Genomic DNA, 26840 nt, shown 5'->3' with positions numbered 1-26840 from the left:
CATGCCAATTGAGTTTTGTTTGTTTGCTTTTTCAAGTTGGAGGATATCTGTTCATGTTTAAAATCCTGTAGAAAGTAGACATTGAATATATGGAGTCTTGGGAGACAAAATTAGAACCTTGAGATATGGAGTATTGGAATCAGGAACATGAGTAAACAAAATCTCAGAGGAAAAAGGCTGCATCAGCCCCAGAACTTGCCCCAAGTCTTATTTAACAGTTGAACTCACCATTATTTAAACACTTTCAAATATGTTTTGTCTCCATAAAGTTGTTTCTGGGTAAAACAAAGTTAAATGTCTGTATTTCGGAGTTACTGTATTTGTTATTTACATGCTAAGTATAAAATAAAGGTTATAGATATATAACTATAAGCAAGTAATGTAGTTCCTCTGAAAAATGTTCCCCCTGTTTTAAGATCCAGGAACCTCTTTAATTTTTTTCACAGTTTTGCGTTATGGTTATTTCAACAGTGTTGCTGCATATTTTTAGCTTTATTAGAAAAACTTGATGAATATACTTTAATGACTTGAATCTCTCTTCCAAATCTCTTTTTAATGTTTTTATTCTTATCTTGGTCAGTGGCTTGAATCTGGCACCTGTAGCACGACTAAAAGGTACTTGGGAAAAGTTACCAAGCAAGTATGAGAAACATCTTCAAGATCTACAAGATCTTTTTGATCCATCTAGAAACATGGCAAAGTATAGAAATATTCTTAGTAGTCAAAGCATGCAGCCTCCAATTATTCCACTCTTCCCTGTTGTCAAGAAGGACATGACATTTCTACACGAAGGTATTTAAAAGTTATTTGAAAATTCTCATGTTTAACTTCAGCTAATTCTATGCAATTGTGATTTATTATATTTTCAGTTCAACTCCCTTTTTAATGCACATGTAGAAAAGTGCCCAAAATATGAATGAGCAACTTAATAAATTATGACAAAGCAAACACCCATGTAACTAACACCCAGGTCAAAAAATAAAACGTTTGTAGTGTCCCTGAAGCACCACACTTGCTTCTTCCCAATTACTATACTCATTCTTGTCCACAGAAGTAACTACTATCCTGACTTCTAATACCATGGCTTAGCTTAGCCTGCTCTTGAACATTATATAATAGAATCACAGGGTATATATTTTCTGGTTTCCTGGCTTATTTCATTCAACATTGGATTTGTGAGGGTCTCGTTCTGTTGAGTGTAACTTCATTTTCAAAACTACTTAGTATTCCATCATATGACTGTAATACAAAGGATTCATCCATTCTATGGTTACGGACATTTGGTACTTTCCACTGTTACTTATTATGAATAATAACTTGAATATTCTTGCAAATGTCACTTAGGGCACATGTATTTTTTTGGCTATATGTTATATTCAGGGTGGAAGTTCTGGATCCTTATATTGGTATAACCAACTTTAGAAAACAGTTTAGTATTATCTAATAAAGTTGAACATGGGCAGTGTCATTAGGGTTCTCATTGTTGCCATCCACACCAACACATGGTACATTTAGTCTTTTTTATTTTTACCTATTCCAGTAGGTGTGTAATTATACCCTATTATGGTTCTAATGTGCATGTCCCTGATTATTAATGAGGTCAGTAACCCTTTTATGTATTTGTTGGTCCTCTTATGAATTTTCAGTTCATGTTTCTTCCCTGTTTTTCTTTAGGTTATCTTTTATAAATATGTTTTTAAGAATTTTATATTTATCCTGTTTATGTTATGACTTACTTTTTGACTCTCTTAAGGTTATCTTTTGATCAACAGAAGTTCTTAATTTTGAAAGTCTAATTTTTTGGTCTTTTACTATATGGTTTATCTCTACCTGAATAGATTTTTCAGTATGGTATTTTTCCTACTCAATTAACTTGGTAGAGATACATAATTTTACTGTTTTTCTAGCAATACCCTAGATATTATAACATGCATATTTATTAATATTAATCAATTTAATATTTATAGTACTTTGCTGTGTGTCAAGCAATTTAAGGAACTTAGAACACTTAAGTTCCATTTACTTACCTAATCTATATGCATTTGTTTTCATGTTTTTAAATCCCACAAGATATTATGGTTGTTTAGGAAAATCAATATCAGTATTATGTAGCTTTACCCACAGTAGGTTAGACATAATTGAAGGGAGAATTAATTAGACAGTAGGTCAGAAGAAAATATTTAGAGTGAAGCATGGAGAGCAAAAATGGGAACAATACGATGTGTATGAGACAAAGTCCCTACAGGAGAAGAAAGAATAGGGGAGATAAAAGCTATGTAGCTTTTGTTGTTTTTGTTGTTCCTTATTCCTTCCTGCTTTTAAAAGCTTCCATCTTAGTTTTTATCTATCTGAAAAGGTCTTTACTTCATTTTTGTTCTTAGAGATATTTTTATTTCACGTTATTTTCTTTCAACACATTCAGATAATTTCCATTGTTTTCTGGTTTCCATTTTTTAATTTTGAGAAGTCAGCAGTCAGTTGTATTTACTGTTCCCTTACTATAATCTGTCTTTTTCAGTGGCTGCTATTAAGGTTTATATCTTTTTTGTTTTTTTACTAGTTTTGCTATGATGTGACTAGATGGGGAGATTTGTTTTTATTTTGTTTTTTTTTTAATCCTGTTTGATGTTCATAAGGCATCTTAAATCCCATAGCTTGATATTTTTCATCCATTTTGCATAATCCTCAGCCATTATGTCTTCAAATATTTTATCTCCCCCATTCTTTCTTCTCCTGTAGGGACTTTGTCTCCTACATTTTCTATTGTTCCCATTTTTGCTCTCCATGCTTTATTCTGAATATTTTCTTCTGACCTATTGTCTAATTAATTCCCCCTTCAACTATGTCTAACCTACTGTTAAATCCATCACTGAGTTCCAGATTCCACTTTTTGCGTTTTTCAGTTTTACAGTTCCATTTTTTTTTATAACTTTAAGTTCTCTGCCAGAGTTCTCAGTCTTGTCTTTTATACCTTTGACCATATTCAACATAGTTATTTTAAAGTCTGTCTCTGATAACTTCATAATCTAGATCCCCTGTGGGTCCAGTTCTGTTGTATTTTTTCTCTCATTTTGCAGTCATTTTATCTTTCTCCTGATGTACCTGTTTACTTTTGACACAATAGTGGATGTTATATATAAAAAATTATAGAAATAATTTAGGTTTCAGATGATGTTCCATTTCTCCAGAGAGGTTTAAAACTTGCTTTTCTGGGAGGCAGCTAGAGATGCTAGTAATCCAAAATCACCTTAATCCATTTTCAGATTTTGAGATAATTCATGTGTCCAATGTCTAGGTGCTATTTACTGAGAAGGGAGGCCACCTTACATTTTCCAGCCAGTTTGGTTCTCAAACTTGTCTTCAGGGCCTTGGAGTTCCCTGGATACACTTCATGGGCTGCCACAGGCCATGAAATGGGGTCATGATAGCTATTAAAAACAGATGTGTTAGGGGACTGGTGGTTTGATGGGCTGAGCCCTCTACCACAGGACTTGCCCTTGGCAAGACTGTTGCTGCAAAGGAGAGGCTAGGCCTCCCTATAATTGTGCCTAAGAGCCTCCTCCCAAATGCCTCTTTGTTGCTCAGATCTGGCCCTCTTTCTCTAGCTAAGCCAACTTGGCAGGTGAAATCACTGCCCTCCCCTCTCAGTGGGATCTGACACCCAGGGGAGTGAATCTCCATGGTAATGTGGAATATGACTCCCAGGGAGGAATCTAGACCCGGCATCGTGGAATAGAGAACATCTTTTTGACCAAATGGGGGATGTGAAAGGAAATGAAATAAGCTTCAGTGGCAACAAATCTGACAATTCTGATCTCATACATAATCTTTTGAAAGAAAAGTAGGCCATTTTGAAAGCTGCATGAAATTTTTCTTCAGAGAACTATTTAACAGAGCAAAAACAAAAATAATAGAACTTAGGAACCAGTAAATATGTGTTGATAATTCAAGTCATTGATTATAAATTCAAATGCCCAGAGGAATATTTAGAAGCCAGGCCCATAATCAGTTTATCACTTTTCTGTATTTATAACCGAGAGTCCCATACAGAACAGAATTCCTCCCAATATATAACTCATTCCATGGGAGCAGACTTGAGCCATGTGTAGTGTATCAGTTCTTATAAACAAAAGTTGTGATTTGATAAAGAAGGTTCTGATTTATGTCCCCTAGGAAAAACAACTTGACTGCTGCTACCTTTATACAGATATTTAATTTTGAAAAAATTTTTTTAAAATTACTTTAATTCCATAGGAAATGACTCCAAAGTAGATGGTTTAGTAAACTTTGAGAAGCTAAGAATGATTGCTAAGGAAATCCGTCAAGTTGTTCGAATGACTTCTGCTAACATGGACCCAGCTATGATGTTCCGACAGAGGTATGGCACTGAAATGTGTAGAAGTGTTACAGAGTGGGTATGCAAAGTGTTATAATCATACTATTTATCATCTGTTGACCATCTGCCATTTGTTATGCACTGCATGAAATGCCTTACACATGTCAATCTCAAGAAATCCTTTATCACAGTAACCCTTAAAGATAGGGAGTATTGGTCTTCCTTTTACACATGAGGAAACTGAAACTCAGTGGATACATAATGTTCTCATGATCACAGTATTTGCTGAGATTTGAGCCCCAATTCTATATGACTTTTCTGAGTATACAGATATTTCTGAATTGTTATTGGTCTTTAAAATATTAGCAAATTTAAATCTAAGAAAATTTCTGATCTTTACTAAAGTTATCACGGAACACAGATGCTTTCACCTGGTTTCTAATCTCTCAAGTATTAGTCTGCATACATCTCTTTTTTTCACTGAATATTTTTAAGGTTTTTCTTTTTCTAATTCTACTTCATTCTAAAATATATTCCTTTTTTTCAAGTTATGGTACTGCTTATTTATAGTAACTTCTTTCACATAATTTGGAAATTGCATTATTTAAGCATGTTCCATCTTTAATAAAAACAGAAAATATTATTTGTTTTCCATATTAACCTAATCTTCTAGGAATTCTTTTTTAAATTCATTTAATGTAATAACAAAGGCTTGCTCAACTTATAAAATTCACAGAAGGTGAGTGGTCAAGCTGTTTGTTCCCAGTAATCTTTATAATTTTAAGGGTAAATAGACATTAGAGTTTTAATCTTTGGTCTGATTTTCTTCTGGGCCTATGTTTTAGCTTCAGTACATAAGAGTTTTCAAAGTGAACTTTACAGAGAGAGAGACCCAATTCCTGTGTTTAAAGAAATAGATACTCTGTTAAGGAAACAAAAATACTTGGTGCTTTAAAAATCGGAGTTGGAATATTTATAACCAAACAGAATCAGTGTATATCAGGATTGGTTTGTTGTTGTTGTTGTTGTTTGTTTTGTTTAATCACTTTTCCGGAGTCTTCGTTTTTGTAAGTCATTGATCTCATGGTTGCTCTAGTTTAGAGATCCTCAAAGTATGGAGGAACGGGTGTGCCCAGAATCTCTTCTTCCCTATCCGTCCCACTTTTGCCCCTTGAGAATCACTAAGTGTGACGAACGAAGTCATTGCTCAACAGTATGGAAGCAGAATATAGTGAGAACTAGGGACCAAAGCAAACCTGGAGGCAGGTTTGTTTTTTTATTTTTGTTTTTGTTGCATGTCTGAAAGCTATACAGTGGTCCTACCACTCATCATTATATTATATAAACCTCCATTTACTCATATATGTTACCAGCCTAGTCCCTGAGGACATAATGAATTTGTGACCCTTCCAGTATAGTGAATAAAGCCCTAAATACCAGCGATGCTTCAGAAATGAGCAAAGTAGAAAAAACTGATGAGGAAACAAGTAAATCTGTCTATGTTCTTGAGATTGGCCTGGACTAAATAGAATAAGGCATGGAGAGAAATGAAGCATCTTTTAGATTTGATTGACTCTTTCTTGGATCAGTTTTGTTTGTCAGCCAGTATTGAAATGCAGCATATTTCTTTGAGTAAATAATTGTCCATTTTGTCGTTTTATGTTATCGAGTGTGGACTAAGAGTAACCCCTATTATTTTAACAGTGATCAATTTGCTGACTAAAAATTTGAATCTTTATTCAGTCAAACAGTACTGTAAATATAAATAGTATTATAAAGATTTTAATGATATAGTTTTACTTACATTTTAAGTTGGATTTTGCTGGTCAGATTTCTTATAGAATACATTGACAGAGAAACTCATAGTTTAAAAGTGAAATTATAAAGCTTTATGCTCCTTGTAATTTCATCCTATCACTTAAATAAGTGGATCAAAAACCCTTTAGAAAACATGCTCCAAAATTCTATTTCTTTCCTTTAAAGTTTTCTTTCCTAAAAACTTTGAATTTAAAATTTATAGTAAGTAAATGTTTTCCCTTAAGCTTCTTGTTAACATAAGCCTCTAGATAAATTTGGTATTAAATACATAATTGGCCCTAATGCATATTTTTGAAAAATATTGTTATTTTGGAGGACCTTTAATAATGCTTCTTACACTGTTAAAATCCATTAAAGTCATTTTACTTTTAAGCTTTAATTTTTTCCTAGTAAAATTTTTCTGTTCTATTCTGTCTGCATAGTTTGTCTGGCTCTCAACTGTTGTCTTTTTTCTGTGCTTTCCTATTCAAAAACATGCTTCAATGTTTGTGGCTCTTGCTTACAGGAAGAAGAGGTGGCGGAGTCTGGGGTAAGTGTAGAAATGAATGTAACTGGAATGAAGGTTATGCAACTCTTAACATATACTGCATCCTTTTCATTAATGCACGCACATAAAGTAGCATGCGTTCTATTAACCCTGTCAACCTACATTCCTGACAAATGCCTTTTGCTAACAAGGTGAAAGTAGTGATAGCTCTAGCTGTTTTTTCCTTTACTTTTCCATTATTGATATCCTGTGAGCCCCTTTTGGATTTTAATTTAACAGGGTCAGTTAAATGGTGATGATGATGATGAAGAAGATGATGGTAGTGAATATTTGTTGTGTGCTTGCTTCATGCCAGGCACTGTTCCTAAGCATTTTAAATGAATTATCTTATTTAATTCTCCAACCTTCCTATGAGGTAGGTACTGTTAATATTCCCACTATATAAATGGAGAAGATACAAATGGTAGATCCAAACCTAGGTAGTCTAATTTCAGAGTCAAAGCCAGTTTCTTTTATTTGAGTGCAGCCGTATTTTGTAAAAATAAATTTATCATATAAATATATAAAAATAGATGAGAGATCTGTTTATAAACATTGCCTTTTCTGTCAAATGCCTAAAAAGAGACCTTTATACAAGCTGTTTTATAAAATTGAGTTAGTAAATCATTGAACTGGATGATTTCAATATCTCAGATTCACTAGCATCATGAGACTGACAACATTGCTTGAATTTTGTTTTAAATTTTTATCAACTTTCATTTAAAGACTCCCTTATCTCTCTTTAAAACTGTAATAGAATTAGAAACCGCCACCTTTTATTGTTTGAGTAGGTTCTGATCTCTGCTCATACATAGATAGGAATCTATTTAGAGTCATAGAATGTTGAGGATCTTAGAAATCATCTTTCTAGGCCTTTCATTTTTTAGTTGAAGAAAGACGCCCAGAAATATGATGGTTTTTGTGGATGAAGGGATTGCTTACAAAGAATTTAGTACTTTAAAACTAGTGAATCATGAAGTTAGATGCTTTTATTATATATAAGAAGAATTTTTTCTGAGCCGCTTTCTAAGTGTCTTACTTAAACTTGAGTCTTATTTGTGGTCTTGTTTTCTGTTGAAGCATGGTACGTTTGACTTTCCTTCTATTTTCTTCCTCCCTTCTCTATATGTGCTTCTTATATGTTTTCTTCTATTTGTATATTTATGAGTTGGTCTTTTCTGGTTCATATCACTAATAATAGAAATTGATACCTGGCTTTGCCGTTGTGAATAATGCTTGAATCATGTGTCTTAATGGGTGTCTAGGGTGTGTGGATGAGCTATGTTAACAACACCATCATTGTTTACTCACCTTTGGGGTTGTATTGTATAATACTTGCAGAGACATTAAGTATTTTCATTTTATATCTTAACATTTTCTTATTTGGAAGTAGCTTTATTATCATTTATCACTGTGTTTTCATTTATTAGAATTTTGTAACCTAGATTTATGAATACCCTCTCTTCTCTTTTTGTTTATATTAAGATAAAATCATTTAATATTTGTATTAAAATTTGCTCTTAAGTGTTGTGTTGGGACTTGATTTTACTGCCTTTTTTTAAATCAAAGCCATCATCAGTTGTTGGACCTACCATTATTTTATGTACCACTAAGAAAAATCACTGCACTGCTTTCTTACCATTAAGATTTTTTATTTTATACTTGTTAAAAGAGTTTCTTGTCAACTAAAGCATGGATTTTTATCATGTTCACCATTGTGTATACTTAAAAAGGGAAATACAAGCAAAGTAAATTAGCGTATTTTTAAAACCCCTTCATATTCAGAATTTGCACCTTCTTAATCACTTTTAAAATCATCAGTGTCTGTTTTATACCGCACAACATTGCTCTCTGTGCTATCAGGTGTGTTAGTGGTGCAATATTTCTTAGAACAAGCCATAAAAGAACTAAACACCAGTGGTATTGGGCTCTTAGGCTGCCTTTGCAAATAATTAGAGTTAGCCTCCTTTTGGCACCTGTTTTGGGAATGTTGTTAAACTTGTCAGACTCACTACTTCCTTATAATCATTTGGTTCCTGGAGGTTAATAAGAATGATTCATTAATGTTATTGGATTTTCTTTCTAACCGTTCTGCAAAGTTTGGTGTCTATATATGTGTACACAGTGACAACTGCATCACAGTTTCTGCCTGATCAATATCAATTGAAAGTTGTCATCAAATGTAAGGCATACCCCTATTTCAGAGATCTTTACATGTGACAGGAGAAAAAATATATCATATTTTTTCAACTGTGTTTCACTTAATTTACAATGAAAACAGTAAGATTTTAGAGTCTGTTTGAAACTGAAGAACAAATTGTTGTGTGGTCATGGTCTATGTATTTAGAGTATTTTTGTGCAAATATGAGGCTACTTTAGAAAACCCATAAATACTTATATTATTTTAGAATGATTATGGTGACAACTGCCTTCAATAAAAAAATCATCCAGTTCAGCAACACTGCCATGTGTGCCAGAGTACTCTGCATGGCCTTGTTGGAAAAGACAAACCGCATTCCAGTTGCTGTTTCCCGTTGGTTCTAGATTTAGTTGTAGGCGGAAACTTGCCAATGAGAGTTAAGTGAAACTGTAGCTTGTTTGAATTATTTCTGCCCACCTGGCAGTTCCATCACATTCAGTGGCATTGCAAAAGAGAGGTCCCAGATCACAGATCCCCAGCCCTAGAACTCAGTTTTTACCTGTTCCATATGTGAGTGAAAGCATTGAGTAGCTTTTTAACTGTATTTCTAATTTGGAACTATAGTGAATTTAATATAAATTCTGTTATTTTCAGCTAGTATCTTATTGGTTGTTCTCTTTGAATTTTGGCCAAAATATGGCCAGCATGCTCAGAATGGGCCCACTGTAAGACAGGAATGGTGATGGCAATAGCATCTCCAAGGCAGCACAAATAAGCGAAGCTGCTCTGGAAACTCCCTTGCTGAAGAACCCTGGTGCAGAGATCTGATGACAGGATGGGCTTGTCCTAACCCGTGCTCTTCCCATATCTTCAGGGTGGAGATGACCTCCAGGACTAGAGGAATGGTTTCACTTGTCATAGTTGTGCCATGGGTTGTGGCGCACAGGTTTAATGGAATACATTGCTGGGGTGGGGGTGGGGGGTGAGGGAGGTGGTGTTGTCATCTTATTCTTTTGAGTTCTGCACTTTGCTGAATTGTGTTCTTAATTCAGAACACTGCCATGTGTGCCAAATTACTTTGCATTAATGCTGTTCGTCTTTTAACTCATTTGCACCAGCATGTAAAAGCATTAACAGAACAAAATTATTTTAATCTTCTGTCTGCTTTACTTATTTCTCATCTTTACAGCCCCTTACTGAGATATCTCTCATCTTCCAGGTCATTGAGTCAAGGCAGCACAAACTCAAACATGCTGGATGTTCAAGGAGTTGCTCACAAAAAAAGGGCACGCCGCAGCTCCCTTCTTAATGCCAAGAAGCTCTATGAGGATGCCCAAATGGCAAGGAAAGTGAAGCAATATCTTTCTAGTTTGAATGTAGAGACAGATGAGGAAAAATTCCAGACGATGTCATTGCAGTGGGAGCCTGCGTATGGCACCTGTGAGTATAAATACCGGAGTTTTCACTTGTATGCCACTAGAAAGCACAATAAAATAGAAATTCAGTTCTCTAGAATTTGCTGACTCCCAAGAAAATTGTTAACTTTCACTCACAAAAGATAATATCATGTGATCCTGTTAATCAGATACTAAATCCCATTTATTCCTAATGATTACCATAAAATAAGACACAGAAGGATAAAACTAGTTGATGTTGCAACCAGGAACCAACATTCTTCTTTAAAATTCTTCTTGTAAAAGTGGGAGCATTTTAGAAAAGCCCTTCTGTTTGAGAAAATTTTTATCTTCATCCCTAGATGAGTAAACATAAGTAAAATGTTTACCTTTTTTCATTTCATGGATAACATCATTTGCCAACAAGAAAATAAAAGAAATTTAATTAAAACATTGTTAGAGATAATATACTATAGGGGTCAGTAAATAAGGTAACACAAGAAAAATCAGGCATATTCTGATATTTTCAGTATCTAGAAAATAGAATGAAAAAAGAGATCCTATCCTCAATACTGATTTCTTTTTAATTAAGTAAAAACAACAGAATGCATGTCTCTGTGTCAAGGATATCATGAGTTATAATAGCAAAAATAAAAGATGGCAAAATATACTGTTTCTTGGGGGAAAAAAAAAGATTGCACTTCCTAAGTTAAATTATAGTTTAAATGTTATACCAATAAAAATCCCAATAAGATGCATAGAATTTGATAAAATGTTGACAGAATACAGAAAAGAAAAGGTTGTAATTTCTATTTCTATTTCTCTTTCTGTGTTCCTGATACTGTGGGGATAAAATGGTAGGCTTCATGGATAACCCTAAGATTGATAAATGCTGTGGTGTTTGCGTAGTAATAGAAAAAGTATATGAGAGTACAACAGAGAAAATGGAAATAGAACCAAACATTGATAAAAGGTTCAGATACAACAATTAATTTTAAAATATAGGAAAAAGGAGCTGTTTCAGTTTTCTAAAGCTGCCAGAATGCAATGTACTAGAAATGGGTTGGCTTTTACAATGGGGATTTATTTACAAATTTATAGTTCTAAGGCCATAAAAATATCCCAAATAAGGCATCAACAGGACAATACTTTCTCTGAAAAAAAGGCCAGTGGCATCCGGGGTTCCTCTGTCACATGGGAAGGCACATAGCCAGTGTCTGATCCTTCTTTCTCTGGTTCCGTTGCTTTCAGTTTCTGTGGTCCTTGCTTGCTTCTCCTGGGGCTTTTCTTTTCTCTTCAAGCTCTCTGGGTGTTTTTCTCTCTGAGATCTCTGGCTTTAGTCCAGTAAAGTATTAAGACCCACCTTGAATTGGGTAGGTCACAATTGAAACAACGTAATCAGAAGTTCTCACCTACAATAATAGATCTGCACCCACAAGAATGGATTATATCGTGGCCTCTTCTGGGGTACATAGTAGCTTCAAACCAGCAGAGGAGCTATTCAATAAATCGTAGTAGTATACTTAGAAACAGTATCTTAAATGCTTCTACCTATGGGATAAGGAATGGAGTGTGATAGAAAGAAGACCTAGTGAAGGATAAAGGCAGATTTTGAGTCTCAGTTTTTCTTTGAATGAGGTCCTCTTCATCCTGGGTCTCTGTTTCCTCAAATGTAAAACTTTGGCAAGGGTTGGGGATCTATTTTATCTACAATTCTTTCTACATCAAACCCATTAAATTATGAGAAAAAATAAAATAAATAATTACAGCTAACAATTATTGAGGGCATTTACTTCTCACAATAACCTCTAAAGTATCCAATATTGGGACTGTATTCCAATAAGAGATTGCACAAGAAAAAAAAAACCCTGCTTATACAAAGATGTGATATGTATTACGGTGAAAGAGATCAGTCAGTTTCCTTATCAATACAAATAGTGATATATGGCCATTGAAATAATACATTTATATAGACTTGGAAGGTGTCTGGGAAAATTTCTTACCACACACAGGATATCAAGAATAGTGTCAGCCATGTGAAAATGGTACATAATGAAATTAAAGACTGAAAGAAGATATAGAATATGAAATAACTAGGATATGCAAAGTGATAGAGACAGAAAGTAGGTGACAGGTTACAAGGGGCATAGGGATGGGGAATGGGGAGTTAATGTTTAATGGGTATAGAGTTTCTGTTTGGGGTGGTGAAAAAATTTTGGTAATGGATGGTGGTTGGTGGTAGTACAACATTGTGAATGTGATTAATATGCTAAATTGTGTAGTTGAAAGTGGTTAAAATGGGAAATTATATGTTGTATATATGTTACCACGACAAAACTTTTAAAAAATTTCAAGAAAGTATTTTTTAAAAATTTTAAGTATATAGAATCTTTAAAATGTATCTGTGCTTTAAAGTTCAAAGTTATATACATATTTAATATATTGAAGCCCTATTTTGGTTGTCTGCTTTTCTTTGTTCCCTAAATCTGATTTTGTATACTCGAGAACCTAGAAATTTCATGTATGCTTTGCTCGTGGTTAAAATTTTGAGGCCCAGAAAGATCCCATATACTCACCTTATCATCCTCCCTTCCTCTCCCTCTTTTTCTTTCTATGTCCATCCCTCTCCCTCTCCCCGTCCCCCTCACACACACACACACCTGCATACCTTCCTACTTCCCATACCAACTTGTCTATCTTTTCTCATAACACTAAGCAGTATCCTGTATTACATATTTAATATTGGTTTTAAATGAGAAACCCTATGGACCTTTCTTTCTTCCAGTGGGTTTTGTGAAAATGTAATTCTCAGTACATATTCCTTTAATTTGGCTTGAGAATCTATTTTGGTTTCTACTGTATAATCAATTTTTAAATGATTGGTTAAATAATGGTTATTATCCCCAAGCATAAACAATAGCTGATTTCCATCCAAGTGTTGTAAGAATCAGTTCTTCCTAATAAATCAGTATATGTATAGTTTGGGGCACTCATCTATGATTTTTTTTTTATTTGAATTTATAGTCTCTCAATATTTTTCTTTATATTCTAGCAACCATTAAAATAAGATATCATTAAAGTAGACAGTTGAATTGTATTAAGAACAGAGGAAAATGTGTTTCATGGCTCTAACTGAAACATGATAGCATTTCCAGTTAGTCTCTGAGCCACTGCATATTATCCCTAAGGAGTGTCTATGTTTATGAAATTTTCCCTTATTCCTATCACCTAAAATATTTTATACACCCTCCTAATAAAAGTATAATAGCTAGCTATTGTAGCGGTGCTGGCACAAATGAAATGTGCTATTTTTTGCTTTTATCCTGGTGTTTTATTTTTTAAGTCAGGGTTCTTGGTTTTTAATTCTGGCATTCATTTTCAAATATTCTAATCATCAACTTATAAAACATTACCTTTGCTATTCCTCTGTCCAGCTGTTAAGATAATTTCATTTCCTGTATATATTCAACAAATAGCCTATTAAGCACCTGTTTTCTGTCAGTCACTAAGAGTATAGAGATATAGTAGTAAACAGGATACACAGTCCTTACTCTTGTTGGTTACAGCCAAATGGGGAAAACAGACATCAATTGATTAAGCACACAGATAATTGTATTGTTACTAATTGTTATCAGTGCTGTGAAGGAAATGTAGGAGATGCCATGAGAACATAAACAGGAGTGGGGAATTACAGAAAGTTTCCCTGAAGTTTGTGGGAAAGTGCACCTGAAAGATGGAGCAGGTGATGCATAAGTGGAGGGGAACTTTTTAGCTTAAGAAATTTGAACAAAGACTGAATTAATAGAAACCTAGAGATTGGGGAAAGAGGAAGATGTGTGATTAAGGGGTGGTGCGGCGGCAGGGGGAGTGGTCAGGCTGTTGCTAAATCCTGCAGGGCCTTATAGACTTTGTTTTGGGGATTTGGGTCTTTATCCTGAGTGCAGTGGTAAGTTGTCTAAAGGTTTGTGTAGGGCATTCAGAGAAGGGAAGTGAAATGATCAGATTTTTATTTTGAAAGAGTCACTCTGTTGCTATATAGAGAACAGCTTGAAGGGAAGCTAGAATTGATCCAGTGAGGGGACTATTTTAGTAGTATAGATGCAAAGATGTTAGCTTCACCTTCAGGGTAATGACAGTGATGGAGCTAATCTAGCTAATGGATTTAAGAATTATTTTAGAAGTAAAATTGACTTATACAAAAATTTTCAATGTAACATTTTTTAATAATTAAAATTCCTTTTAAGAAAAGGAAATGTTTTATTTTGGGGGATCGTTTTTAAAACAAACGTTTATTATTTTTTCCCATAAAAATTCAGAATTAACTATTTCTTACTCTCTCCCATTAGTGACCAAGAATATAAATGAGAAAAGATCAGCCAGATCATCAGAAATGTCTCCAGTGCCTATGAGGTCAGCTGGCCAAACAGCCAAAGCCTGTTTGCATCAGCCCCACAGAGTAAGCCAGGTGCTTCAGGTGCCTGCTGTTAATTTGCACCCCATCAGGAAGAAGGGCCAAGCAAAAGACCCTGCCACATTGAGTGAGTATTCACCATTAATATTACATTCATTTAAATGAAACTTTAAGGAAAGTTAGAATGAAAACTAATTACGGATATAAAGGCTCAGGTCAACTGTGGTAGTTTGTGTAATATAATCGCTTCATGAATCAAAAAAAATGTTTCATTTTGCCTTATAGTTGCTTGATGGCAACATACATTTTTTTAAATGATGGCATTGGAATGCCTATAATGCTGAAATTTGTATCACTATATCATCAGAAAACTTGCAGCAATACATCTTGGGTACCAACAGCTTACTGCATTCAGAAGCTAAGGGAGCATTTATCGAATATCAAATGCAAGTGCGACCTAGAAAAACTCTGCAAATGAAGTTGCTTATTCTAAAAATAACTGTATGTTGGTTTTTCATTAGTGACCACTTCCAGAAACCTAGTTAGAAGGCAAGAAGGGTATATATTTCCCATAAACTTCACTTTTCCCCCTCATTAGGCATATGAGCATTATCCAAATTACTTTTATTTGTTGTTTGAGCAGTAGCACTATTTTAGCTTTCGGATGGGAAGCTACATTAGATCTGGTTCCTAACATTGGTACTTAGCTCACGTGTATTATACATCATACATATGGTACTGGACAAAGGCGGTGAATTCTCTGCCCGATAGCTCAAATTACCAATTCTTGAGACACTGAGGTTTCAAAGAGAGAAAGAATTTATTGCTAGGCATGAAACAGGAGATAGATGGGCTAGAAGTCCAAAAATCTGTCTCCTCAAGTTTAGGGGGTTCAAAATTTTTATGGATTTTAACAAAAGGAGATGAAGTCATTAGAATATCAAACAGAAAGTCTAGATCAGAAAGGAAGGGAGACAGAGTTATTTCAATAGCAAATGGAAGCTGAAATGAGGGGTGTGGGGTTATCATTTGAATGGCAAATGGAAGCTGAAAGGAGGGGAGACAATTATTTCAATAGCAAAGGATAAACTGAAACAATTTACAAATGTAAAGGAGTGAAACTGGGACTAGAATCAGTTAAGGCTGACTCAAGTTCCTTCACTAGCTTTAGGGCATTTTCCTTTATAAATTTCTGAAGTAAAAAAAAAATGGACAAAGGCACAAGATAAGGACTTTTGCAATCATTCTAAGGGATCAGGGCAACTGGATTACTAGACAGAGATTTCTAATATACCAGGAAGACAGAAGGGATATTTATATAATGATTCAGTAGTCATAATCATTTTTTAAACCCTAACTCCTTGGTTACACATTTTCAACAAAACTTTGTGAATTTAATTTGATTTTGTTTTCAGATAGAAAGTTGAATAATAAATGCTCCCTCCTTTGCCAGATTTTCATTCTGGTAATACAGACACAAACAGAATTTCAGTATAATGCATTTACTGTTTGGCCTAGGATATATTGAGGTAGAACATAGAAGAGAACAAAGGAGGAGGAGCTTTTAGCCCAGGAGAGGTAAGATGGGGCTTTCTAGAAGACTTTCTAGAGATACACTTGAGCAGATTCTTAAAGTTTGATCAGGAAGGAGATAATTAGGCAAAGGGCCTAGGGAAGTTGCTTCAGGCAGAGGAAACAGCCTGGTGTCTGCAAGGAGCATTCAGTGCAAGGCTGAATGCAAAGACAGTGACAATAATAGCTAACACTTACAGAGCACATACTGAGTGCCAGATGCAGTTCAAATGCTTTGCATACATACATTATACATATATAATGTGTGTATGATGTGTTAATTCATTTAGTCTTCATTATTATGACTCTACAAGATAGGCAATATTTCACTTTCATCCTACGGAGGAAGCACAGAAAGACTAAGCAACATATATACCACTAGAAAGTGGTCTTGCTGGGAGTTGAGCCCAGGCAGTCTAGCTCTAGCCTGGGTGGAAAGCTAATGTGATAAATTGGGACTTGCTCAGGGCTTGAACTACTTCAGTGGTTGTGGAAGTGAAGAAGAATTGGATACAAAATTGGCAGAAGTTGATAAGTCATTTGCTGGTAGGAGTCAGAGAGGGAAGAATCCAGCTTTGGTTTCCAACTTGGGTGTTATTCCCAAGACGCAGTAGGACTTGTACCAGGTAGGCGTTTTCTTCCCTCTTACAAAACAGCTATCATTTATGTGATAAATATATTTACACTAAAATGCATTTAATTAAGGGTAGTGTGAGTATCCTGTGATTTAAACTTTGTCACTGTCAAATGATTGCTTGTTACTATGCTGATTCCTCATCAAAGTTGTGCTTCTTTACTGGTCAAGAACAGTGTCAGTAGCACGTGGACTTTTTTTAGAGAGAAGACATATGGGAAAATGTTAGTATATTGAAACTGTTGCCAAGCCTGACCTACACTCAACAGGGCCACCTGCTGGACAAGAGATTAGATAGAACTTTGCAAAAATGTTTCCAGTGGGTTCTATAAATTCATGATTCTTTCTGTTGTTTACTTCTCTCCTGTAGTGTGAATTTAGCGCTCTTGCAAAGGGCTCGACTGACAGCCCTGCAGCCTCTTCTGTATACCCACAGAACAGATGCACCACAGGTAGTGAGAGTGTTAACATCCCCAGATTACCCCACCACCACCTGCCTTGCCCTGACTTGGAGAGGCTACCTCTAGAGGGGAGAGAAGAGTTTGATTCCATGCCTTTACTGTTAAGACTTTGAACAAGCCTGTCAATTTGGGGGATTGGGGCACTGAACTGAGACTTTTAAATTTATTTCCCTCACACCACAAAACAAACAAACAAAAAAGAATTATTATAAACAGGTCCATGCTGACTGGCTGAATTTAAGCAAATAACCTAGAGGTGAGAATCTATGTGTGTTATTACCTAGACGTTTAGCCCCATTTGTCATTTATACATTTCAAGCGACTACACTAGCCATGTGCGTCATGACTTAAGTTATGTAGTAATTTAGGCAACTGTAGACATTATAATTTTGAAAAGATGCTTATTTGATGCTTTGGTTATATTTTTAGGTACAGGTGTACCTCAGAAAGTTTTAGGAACGACTGAAGAAATAAGTGGTAAGAAACATACAGAAGACACTATTTCTGTGGCATCATCTTTACATTCTAGTCCTCCTGCATCTCCTCAGGGTTCACCCCGCAAAGGTAAAACAAAACCATTTAAGCTAATTCATGTTATGCCAAAGAACTCTTTTTGGCACAGTTTTTGCTTCTCACTCTATAGCATTAATGGAAAGCATTAAGAAAAATGTAACTCCTGTTACTTACTGTTTAAACTTTTTGCTTTGGATTGATAATTATTCAGGTGTTCTCCAAGTATTATGCATCATGTATCTAGGGCTCCAGTATTCAAAGTGTGATCTTTAACTCCCTTGACAAAGGACAAGCATAGATAAAAATGAAGGCAGAATTCATTGTTTTGTTCCTTGCAGATTCTTGATGTTGTTATGATTCACATCTGCAATATTTGCAAGTATCGGAGTATTTGAACAAGGCTCCTTTGCCCTGGCATCTTCACAGATGCAAAAACATTGAATCTTTAAATAATAACAGCACAGAATAGTATATGATCAGAGGAAAGACATGCTTATGAATTTTAGCAGGAAGGAGAAGCTTCCAAAGCTCTCTTCAGCTCCTGTATTCTAAGTTTCACCTCACCCTTGAGGGCTCCTTCCTATTTTTGCCTTTGTGGTGCAGTTTGACTCCTGGCTCTGTCTCTACTAGCTGTGTTACTACAAGTGACTTATTTATAAAGTTAGGTGTCCTATCTGTAAGATGGGATAAAAGTCTACCCATTTTAGGAGCCTCATACAAGGATTAAAAGAGTTAATATTTATAATGCCTGATAAGTGGTAAGTGTTTACAATTGAAATGTCTCTTCTTCCCTGCTACCTGCTACACAGCATGGTTCCATTACTCAGCTGCCCTCTCCCCACTTTGCATAGCTGAGATTGGCTGGAATTTTCACTCAGATTTTACTAAGAAAAATTTGGAAAAACCAAATAGAATATGTATATATATATATAAACAGTATGTTTATTGTAGGTGCGTATATAAAACACTGGGTTTTGATCCTGTTATAGCTCATATATGATATTGTGAGGCACACAGACCCACTTCCTCTGCTTACCATCTATATGGTCCTGTCCAGAGTGCCCCTTCGAAGACTTCAAGGAGCAAAACTGGAAGCAGTGCCTCCAGTCAGATGGGTGACCCAAACAAACAGTGCTTGTGTGCTTTTAATGCTTTTCCAGGGACACCTTTACACCCTCCACCTCTTTTGGATGCTTTCAGAGTCCCCATTATAGACAATTCTCTAACCAGGAAACTACTTTGATCTGAACTGGTGAGTTATACCTGAATGTGACTTGTGGGAAGAGGTATTAGGGATAGAAATCCCCCTCTGTTCTTATTCCCAACAGAAGATGCACTCTCACCACTAGAGAAGTCTTTTCTCTATTGTGTCTTTTAGCATGTGGACAAAAGTTGACTATGATGCTTACAGATGTGTGAGCCTGTCACATAGTGATGTTTAGAATCTTTAGAAACCTGGAATAAATATTCTCTTCAAAACTATTTCTAACTGTTCTTTTATATATTCTGTCAAAACCCCAAACAAATAATATATTTCTATTTATTTCTACAGAGTTAGCCAAAAATCTGTAATTGAAAGAAAATGTCATTACATTAAGAATAGTGTTGTTATTAGTGTTTTTAGTGTTACTAATTCTTGCTAAACTTTGGGATTAGCTCATTTATTTTCTAACAATTAAGAAAACAAGTCTGTCTTCAAGTTTTTCACAAGGAATATTTAAATGACAACTTTTAAAAAGTGAGAAGTTGAGAGGCCTTAAACTTTATCTTGTCCAGTGCTCAAGGAAGGTGTTCTCTCCACCTTGGAGCTATATCACAATCAGAAATTGTGCTTTATAAACACGTCTATTATATATACTATTTATATGTCCTATTTGGCTTTTACAGAGTTTTTTCTTAATAATTTGTCTGAAAATTCTAGGCACACAGTTACTTTTGAGAAATAATTCTGGTTACCTGATATCTTGTTTTATTTTTCCTTATAATTTACCAGGTTGGCTTGCTTTTAAGAATTTTTATATACAGCTTGTTTGTCTTCTGTTACTAGATTTCAATTTTTCAGCTGTTGTTAAGATGTTAGAATTTTTTAATAATGAAATGTTATATCAACCAGGCTAATTGTGATTAATTGGAAAGAATTAATTGACCATGTCAGGGTTTTTGCATCTCTCCCTCCAGTTGGCAGTGTCATATCTGATCACAGTATCCTGCTGCGCCTCTCAGGGTCTTCCTCATCCCCTCCCCGTGAGTCCAGCACCAAGATCAGTGGCCAGAGCTGCCCCGGAATAGGTGGGGTTTACTTGCAAAAGAAAATCCTTCAGATTACCAGGAGCACAGCCAAAAGAACAGACAGGACCGAGAAGGCCACTGAGGAGAATAGAGACAGGACAAGTTGTGAGAACACAGCCAGGAAAAGAATGACATCCCCGTTTAGAAGATTTAGGGAAAGAACGCTTTCAAGGGAGAGACTAGTCAACAGCAAAAACGAGGACGCAGATCACAATCAAGCTACAGAAAGCTGTGAGAAAGTAAAGGATGTTGGAAGCAACATCAAAGATGAGAAAGGGAGTGACATCTTCAATTCAAATAGCCGAGGCAACAGTAACGCTTTAAACTACTTCTATACGAGATTCAAGTCTAAAAGGAGAAAGACACTGTGACAAAGTTCCTTATTTAATTTTAGTGTTAAATTTGTTTTCAGTTATTAATGTAAATGTAGCTTATGACTCATTTGTCAAAGAAAGCTTAGGCAGACAACTTAGTAAAATACTATTTATGAGCCTTTTTTGATTAGTGTTAAGTTACGGGTCCTCAAGCAGAAAAGTAATATTGATTTAAAGTGCCTTATTTGTACAAATGTTATTTTACTAATGTACTGAGTGAGTAAACTTTATTCTTTTGTTTTCTGTAGTTGGCTTTATTTCCTACTGGTAGCAGCTGGGTCCATAAGTGAAATAAGTAGAGAAGTCTTTCTTGGCACCAGTGTTCCTTTTCACAGCAAACCCCCTCCCCAATAATGATCTGATCCACTTTTTATATCATCCCTTTTTCACATTTCGCTGATTGGGGAAGGAAGAGATAGTCTAACATAGCAGATTCAAAATCATCGTGGAAACTTGTTAAAAATGTAATTACTGTGTCCCACCCCAGACCTTGTAAATTTGAATTGCCAGAAATGGGCCCAGGAACATGTATTTTAATAAACTTTCCAGGTAATTCTTAGAATTCATTATATTTGAGAATTGTAATTCTAACAGACATGGGAATGAAATTATTTTCAAAACAGTAAGGCAAATCTATTAATCCTAGGATAAAAGAGCAATTATTTTTCTTTTGAGGAAGAATGTGTTTTATTTTATTTATTTTTTATATAGATTTACCATATGCATTCTCTTGGTCCTCTTGAAAATTGACCAATCAGTTCGTGAAGGGCCCTAAGAAACGGCAGTGATCCCAAGTTCAGAGAACTGGGATAGGAGTCAGGAGACTGGCTTGGCTTGGCTTGTCCTTTTGTGGCCCCAGAAGCTAAGGATAAATCAACATATTTTCTAGATCTTTTTTTCTTTGAAATTGTTAATGAAACTACTTAATAAGGTTATTTTACAGCAGATTTTTTTCTTTAATGTCTTACTTGAGTTACATCTGAGTAAACTCAGAGACCCTTACAGCAGACAAAGGACTTTGGATCTTCGGTGTTGTCTTCCTCACTTTATACGGGAAGAAGCTGAGGCCCTGCAAATTCAAGTAACGTGCTCAAGGTCTGAGGTTCTTCTTACTGAGCTTTCTAGGAACTGATCCAAAAGTCATGAACCTATTGAACCTCATCCACTTCTGTTGACAAGAAGTGATTGTTTGCTTGTCTAAGACCTACCCCTTGCTAGGATTACTAAGTCATTTTCTTTTATTTCTAAACTAAAGAGGTTTGGTTTCTTTTCTTCAAATTGTCATTATAGACTATTCTGTACATTTAACTATCATGCTGCAGATTTGTTTCCCAAAGAATACAAAGGAAATGTATAGCTATCTGCTATGCAGTAAGGTATAGAACAGTTTAAAACATGTAGATGCTGTTTTTTCCCCTAACACATTCATATACATCTGTCAGTTCAGCTGAATAGTGTAGTTAATATTCTGCAGAGTTCTTAAGGAAAAAGAAAACTGGGTATAAGATTATTGTCTAAATCTAAAATGTTTATTTAATAATAGTCAGCCAATGACCCTCACCTCAGGACAAGACTTCTTATATGGCAAGAGCAGAATATCTGAGGGAAGTATGTGTAGTTTGAAAAAACAAAAATAATTGTTTCCCTTGAGTCCTAACTCCTTCCCCTCACCCCTACCTCAAGGTGGTGTTTTGGACTTTCAGGTTAGGGCATAAAATATTTATGTTTACCAAAGGAAGGGACATGGGGGTTAAAAAGTAGTTGAGGAACTCATAAGACATCAGTTTTTAATGTTTTACAATGTATTTAATACTTTCTGGTTTTGTTAAATGCTTGTAGCTGTGTTAGAGCCTTGGACATATAAACCTTTATCCAGTTTTCTTAGTAATAGTGGGTTTGACTTTCTATTTCTTGAATTTGGAGCTGGATTAGTGTGGTGGGGGTAAATGGGTGAATGTATGGGAATGTGTAAAAAATTGGCACCATTACATCTACATGAATGGAAACAGATTGCTCCTCACTTTGTCTTTTTTCTTTTTATGTTTTTGTTTGCCCTCTCCTTGACCTCCGCCCTCCCCAGCCTATTTCCTTGAGTTGTAGTTTGATCAGTGTTCTTCTCTCGTTCAGGTTATACACTTACACCGTCAGCTAAATCTGACAACTTATCTGACTCCAGTCATAGCGAGATTTCTTCACGGTCCAGCATCGTGAGCAATTGTTCCGTTGACTCCATGTCTGCAGCTCTACAGGATGAGCGGTGTTCCTCCCAAACTCTGGCAGTCTCTGAATCCACGGGGACATTGGAAAAGACAGAGCACCACCCCTCAGGGACAGGAGACCACAGTCAGTTTGGCCCTGGGTAAATATCCTTGTTTAGTATTCATATCACAGAAATGCTCCCCAACTTGGCCTTAGATTTCCTGTGGAATAGTTGCAAGGGGATCCAGAAAAGAATATGAGGACCAAGCATTTATTCTCTATGTTGAACATACAATTAAAAAAGATGTATGGGTGCTCAGTTTTAAAGTGTTGCTGAATTCAGAATAGCTTTCTATCATCATATATCTTTTCAGTCAGTAAGAACTAAAAATGCAGCCACTATTAATATGGAAGAGGTGGCTCTTAAAATTCTGGCTGTTAGGTCAGAGGTTGTTCAGAAAGACAACCTCTCTGCATATGGTCTCTGTCTCAAAATCTTTGATTTTTTGGTTTGGTTTTGTTTAAGCCCTTTTTTATGCCAAAATGTGAATTTATTAAAGTGTTCTTTTGTTAGATGACATTATATGTCTCACAATTTTACTTCTAGGAATTGATCTTAAGGATATACTTACACAAGTTCAAAGAGATGCACATAGAATATGTTCACAGTAGCAGAAAACTGAAAACAACTTAAATTTCCATCAGTAGAATAGTGGAAATATATCCAGTGCTGTGCTCTTTATAGACAGTTTGGGAGAACAGGGTCAGTCTTAATATCCTTATTCTCTGGAAGTAAGATTTGGAGAGTAAGAATAAGAATCAACTAGCAAAAGTCAATTTAAAAAAAAAAAAAAGACTAAATTTCTATTTACAATCAAGTAAAATGGAAATCTCTGAGAAAGCATTGAGAAAGTTGATTCTAAACTGATATTATTAAATCCTAATATTTTCATATGAAAAGCATAAGGTAAAGTATGGTCTTATTTGTAAAGGTTTCTAAACTATATCTATATTAGGAGTCAGCAAACTTTTCTTGTAATTGTTTAGATTATAAATATTTTGGACTTTGCAGATCCTGTAGTGGTCTCTGTCGCAACCACTCAACTCTGCTGTTTGTGTCAAAGCAGTCATAGACAATATGTAAATAAATGGGCATAGCTGTGTTCCAATAAAACTTTATTTACAAAAACAGGCAGACAGCTGGATTTGGCCTGTGGATCATAGTTTGCTGACCCCTGCTTTATACTACAAATCAAAGGCAAGATAGTAATATTTTAGGCTTTTCAGACTGCGTACAGTCTCTGTCTCAAATTTTTACTTTTTTGGGTTTTGTTTAAACCTTTTTTTTTTTTTATGTTAAAATGTGAATTTATTGAAGGGTTCTTTTGTTAGATGACATAAACTGAATTTCTTTATTTGTCTGAATACTGAAACCATTGAATTTCTAAGGCATCTAAGGGAAAAAGTTGGAAGATAATATTTTTATATATAAAATGCATAAGTTTTTTATAACATTTTTAAAATTTATGCATGTCCTAGTTTGCTAATGCTGCAGAGTGCAAAACACCAGAGATGGATAGGCTTTCATAAAACGGGGGTTTATTTCACTACACAGTTACAGTCTTAAGGCCACAAAGCATCCAAGATAACACCTCAGCAATCGGGTACTTTCACCGGAGGATGGCCAAGGGCGTCCGGAAAACCTCTGCTAGCTTGGAAGGCAGCTGGCATCTGCTCTAAAGCTCCGGCCTCAAACGGCTTTCTCCCAGGACGTTCCTTTCTAGCAAGCTTGCTTCTCTTCAAAACATCACTCCCAGCTGCACTCACTTTTCTCTCTTTGAGTCAGCTCATTTATATAGCTCCACCAATCAAGGCCCACCCCAATGGGTGGCGCCACACCTCCATGGGAACATCTCATCAAAATTATCTCCCACAGCTGGGTGGGGCACACTCCAAGCAAATCTAACCAACACCAAAACTTCTGCCCCACACAAGACTACAAAGATAATGGCATTTGGGGGACACAATACACTCAGACTGGCACAATGCATGTTTGCAATTTTGTAAAAACATTAATTTTCTGGCAATTTCACTGCTAAGAATTGATCCTAAGGATATGCTTACACAAGTTCAAAAAGATATATGTAAAAGATGTTCACGGTAGCAAAAAACTGCAAACAACTTAAATGTCCATCAATAGAATATCAGTTAAAAAAAGTTATGTGCCACCATACAATAGAATGCTAGTGATCACATGTGCTTTCTCTCAGAGGGAGGTAAAGAAATAGTCATACAGTGGAGCACTATCAGTTCAGGACAAGTGGGTTGCTGGCCAGGAGGCATTTAAAGCCTTTTAAAATGTAAAAAATCATTATTTGTCCTAGACCATACCAAAACACATGCTGTTGGCTAGATTCTGCCCATGAACCTTAGTTTATCATGTGATAAATATTGGATTCATTGGTAGGTAAATATGGGAAGTTGCTCTTTACTTGGCACTGTGCTAGTCTCACCTCAGAGGTACATGGGAAAAGAAAACATGTTCTTACATGGGGATTCTTAATTTTGTATGCATGGAAACCAATCCAATATTATGTTGACTTTCCAAGAATAAAAATACACACTTTTTTATTCATTTCAAACCTCATCTTTGCATTTTCACTTAAAATCAATTCAAGAAAAATTCTGAGGAAACCTTGCTTAGCCCTTGAGCTTTTACAGCATTTGTTTCTAGCTGAGTACTAACATTCATGCCAGTAAGGAATTTGGTAATGACTGATTATAATATCATTGTTTTCACATGTTCCAGTATGAACACTTATTATGTTAAATGTTCTATATAGTTTGTGGTAGGCAGTGATTCTTGCAGTGAAGAGAAGAAAGTTTTTCCAGTAAGCCAGTAAATTACTTCTAATTGTGTATCATGTCCGATTTTAGTTGGACACTCTCAAAGTCATCTCTAATCAAGGGTTTAGCTGTCTCATCGTCTATGAGCAATGAAGAGATTTCTCATGAGCATATCATTATAGAAGCAGCTGACAGTGGTCGTGGAAGTTGGACTTCCTGCTCAAGCAGCTCCCATGACAATTTCCAAAGCCTTCCAAACCCAAAAAGCTGGGATTTTTTGAACTCTTATCGACATACCCATTTGGATGGCCCTATTGCTGAAGTTGAACCCAACGACTTTGAGCCCTACCGCTGTACAAAAGGCTGCTCTAGAACTTGTGGTCCATGTAAGGGAAGCCTCGAGACGAGTCAGCTGAGACAGAGCTGGGCCTCCTCCAGTTCTCTGTCTGACACATTTGAACCAAACTATGGAACAGTTAAACGGAAACTGTTGGAGAGCACCCCAGCTGAGACATCTGAAGGGTCAGAACTCAAGGATGGCGCTGGCCCAATTTATAAAACTGTCACATCAAGTACAGAAAAGGGATTGATTGGTAAGTTGTGTGTCCTTTGTCACATCTTTGGCATTTAGAGAGCATGGCGAAAAGATAGCTTTGAGGTATCTTAGCCCACAATTTCATTCTTGCAAAATCCCTTCTCTGACTCAAACCTCTCTTTCTTCCCTCTATGAACAAATTATTTCCCTCCACAAATTATTTCATGAACAGGAAGTTCATGATTTCTCAATGGCTTTGGGGCAGCTACTTGAGCCTCTTAAATGAAAAGACTAACAATTAGTGGAGCTGGTTTGTTTGTCTTGTTTTGTGTTGTTCTGAGATATCTTTGGTTAAGCTGAGGAAATATTCCATTACTATGCAATAGTAATCAAGGGATTATTCTCTGTCACCTCGTAAATTATTTGGACCACAGTTGCTATATATACATGATGGAAATTGAATTGGATATAACTTTACTTAATGATTTCAGGATTCATCCATGTTATAGCATGTATCAGAACTTCATTCCTTTTTACAAATGAATAATATTCTATTGTATGTGTATAATTGTGTTTATTTATTCATCCATTTATGGACACGGGTTATTTCCACTTTTGACTCTTGTGAATAATGCTGCTGTGAACATTAGTGCACAGGTATCTCTTTGAGTTCCTGATTTTGTGTTTTGTTTTTGTTTTTTAACTTTTTATTTTGAAATAATTTCTGAGTTCCTGTTTTTAATTCTTTTGGGTTATACCTAGAAGTGGAATTGCTGGCTTGTATGGTAATT

General features: G+C 35.6%; 1 protein-coding gene across 4 annotated transcripts in view; it reads left to right on the top strand.

The window, feature by feature from the left end:
- Positions 1–26840, top strand: part of RAPGEF6 (Rap guanine nucleotide exchange factor 6) — a 279739-nt gene that overhangs the window by 245979 nt on the left and 6920 nt on the right. For 2 of the 4 annotated variants that reach the window (XM_037802240.1, XM_037802243.1), the window contains 8 exons: positions 581–792; positions 4255–4378; positions 6660–6683; positions 10040–10260; positions 14561–14752; positions 17722–17856; positions 22596–22827; positions 25605–26107. In XM_037802240.1, coding sequence (XP_037658168.1) covers positions 581–792; positions 4255–4378; positions 6660–6683; positions 10040–10260; positions 14561–14752; positions 17722–17856; positions 22596–22827; positions 25605–26107 — 1643 coding nt within the window. Of the gene's footprint in view, positions 1–580; positions 793–4254; positions 4379–6659; positions 6684–10039; positions 10261–14560; positions 14753–17721; positions 17857–19983; positions 20466–22595; positions 22828–25604; positions 26108–26840 lie in introns of those variants that run through there. The other 2 variants (XM_037802242.1, XM_037802244.1) reach the window with 2 other exon arrangements.

Source organism: Choloepus didactylus, chromosome 13 (genome assembly GCF_015220235.1).
Source record: "Choloepus didactylus isolate mChoDid1 chromosome 13, mChoDid1.pri, whole genome shotgun sequence".
NCBI classification, from domain to species: domain Eukaryota; kingdom Metazoa; phylum Chordata; class Mammalia; order Pilosa; family Megalonychidae; genus Choloepus; species Choloepus didactylus.
The sequence above is the reverse complement of the archived record's forward strand: the minus strand, read 5'-3'. Positions and strand labels throughout refer to the sequence as shown.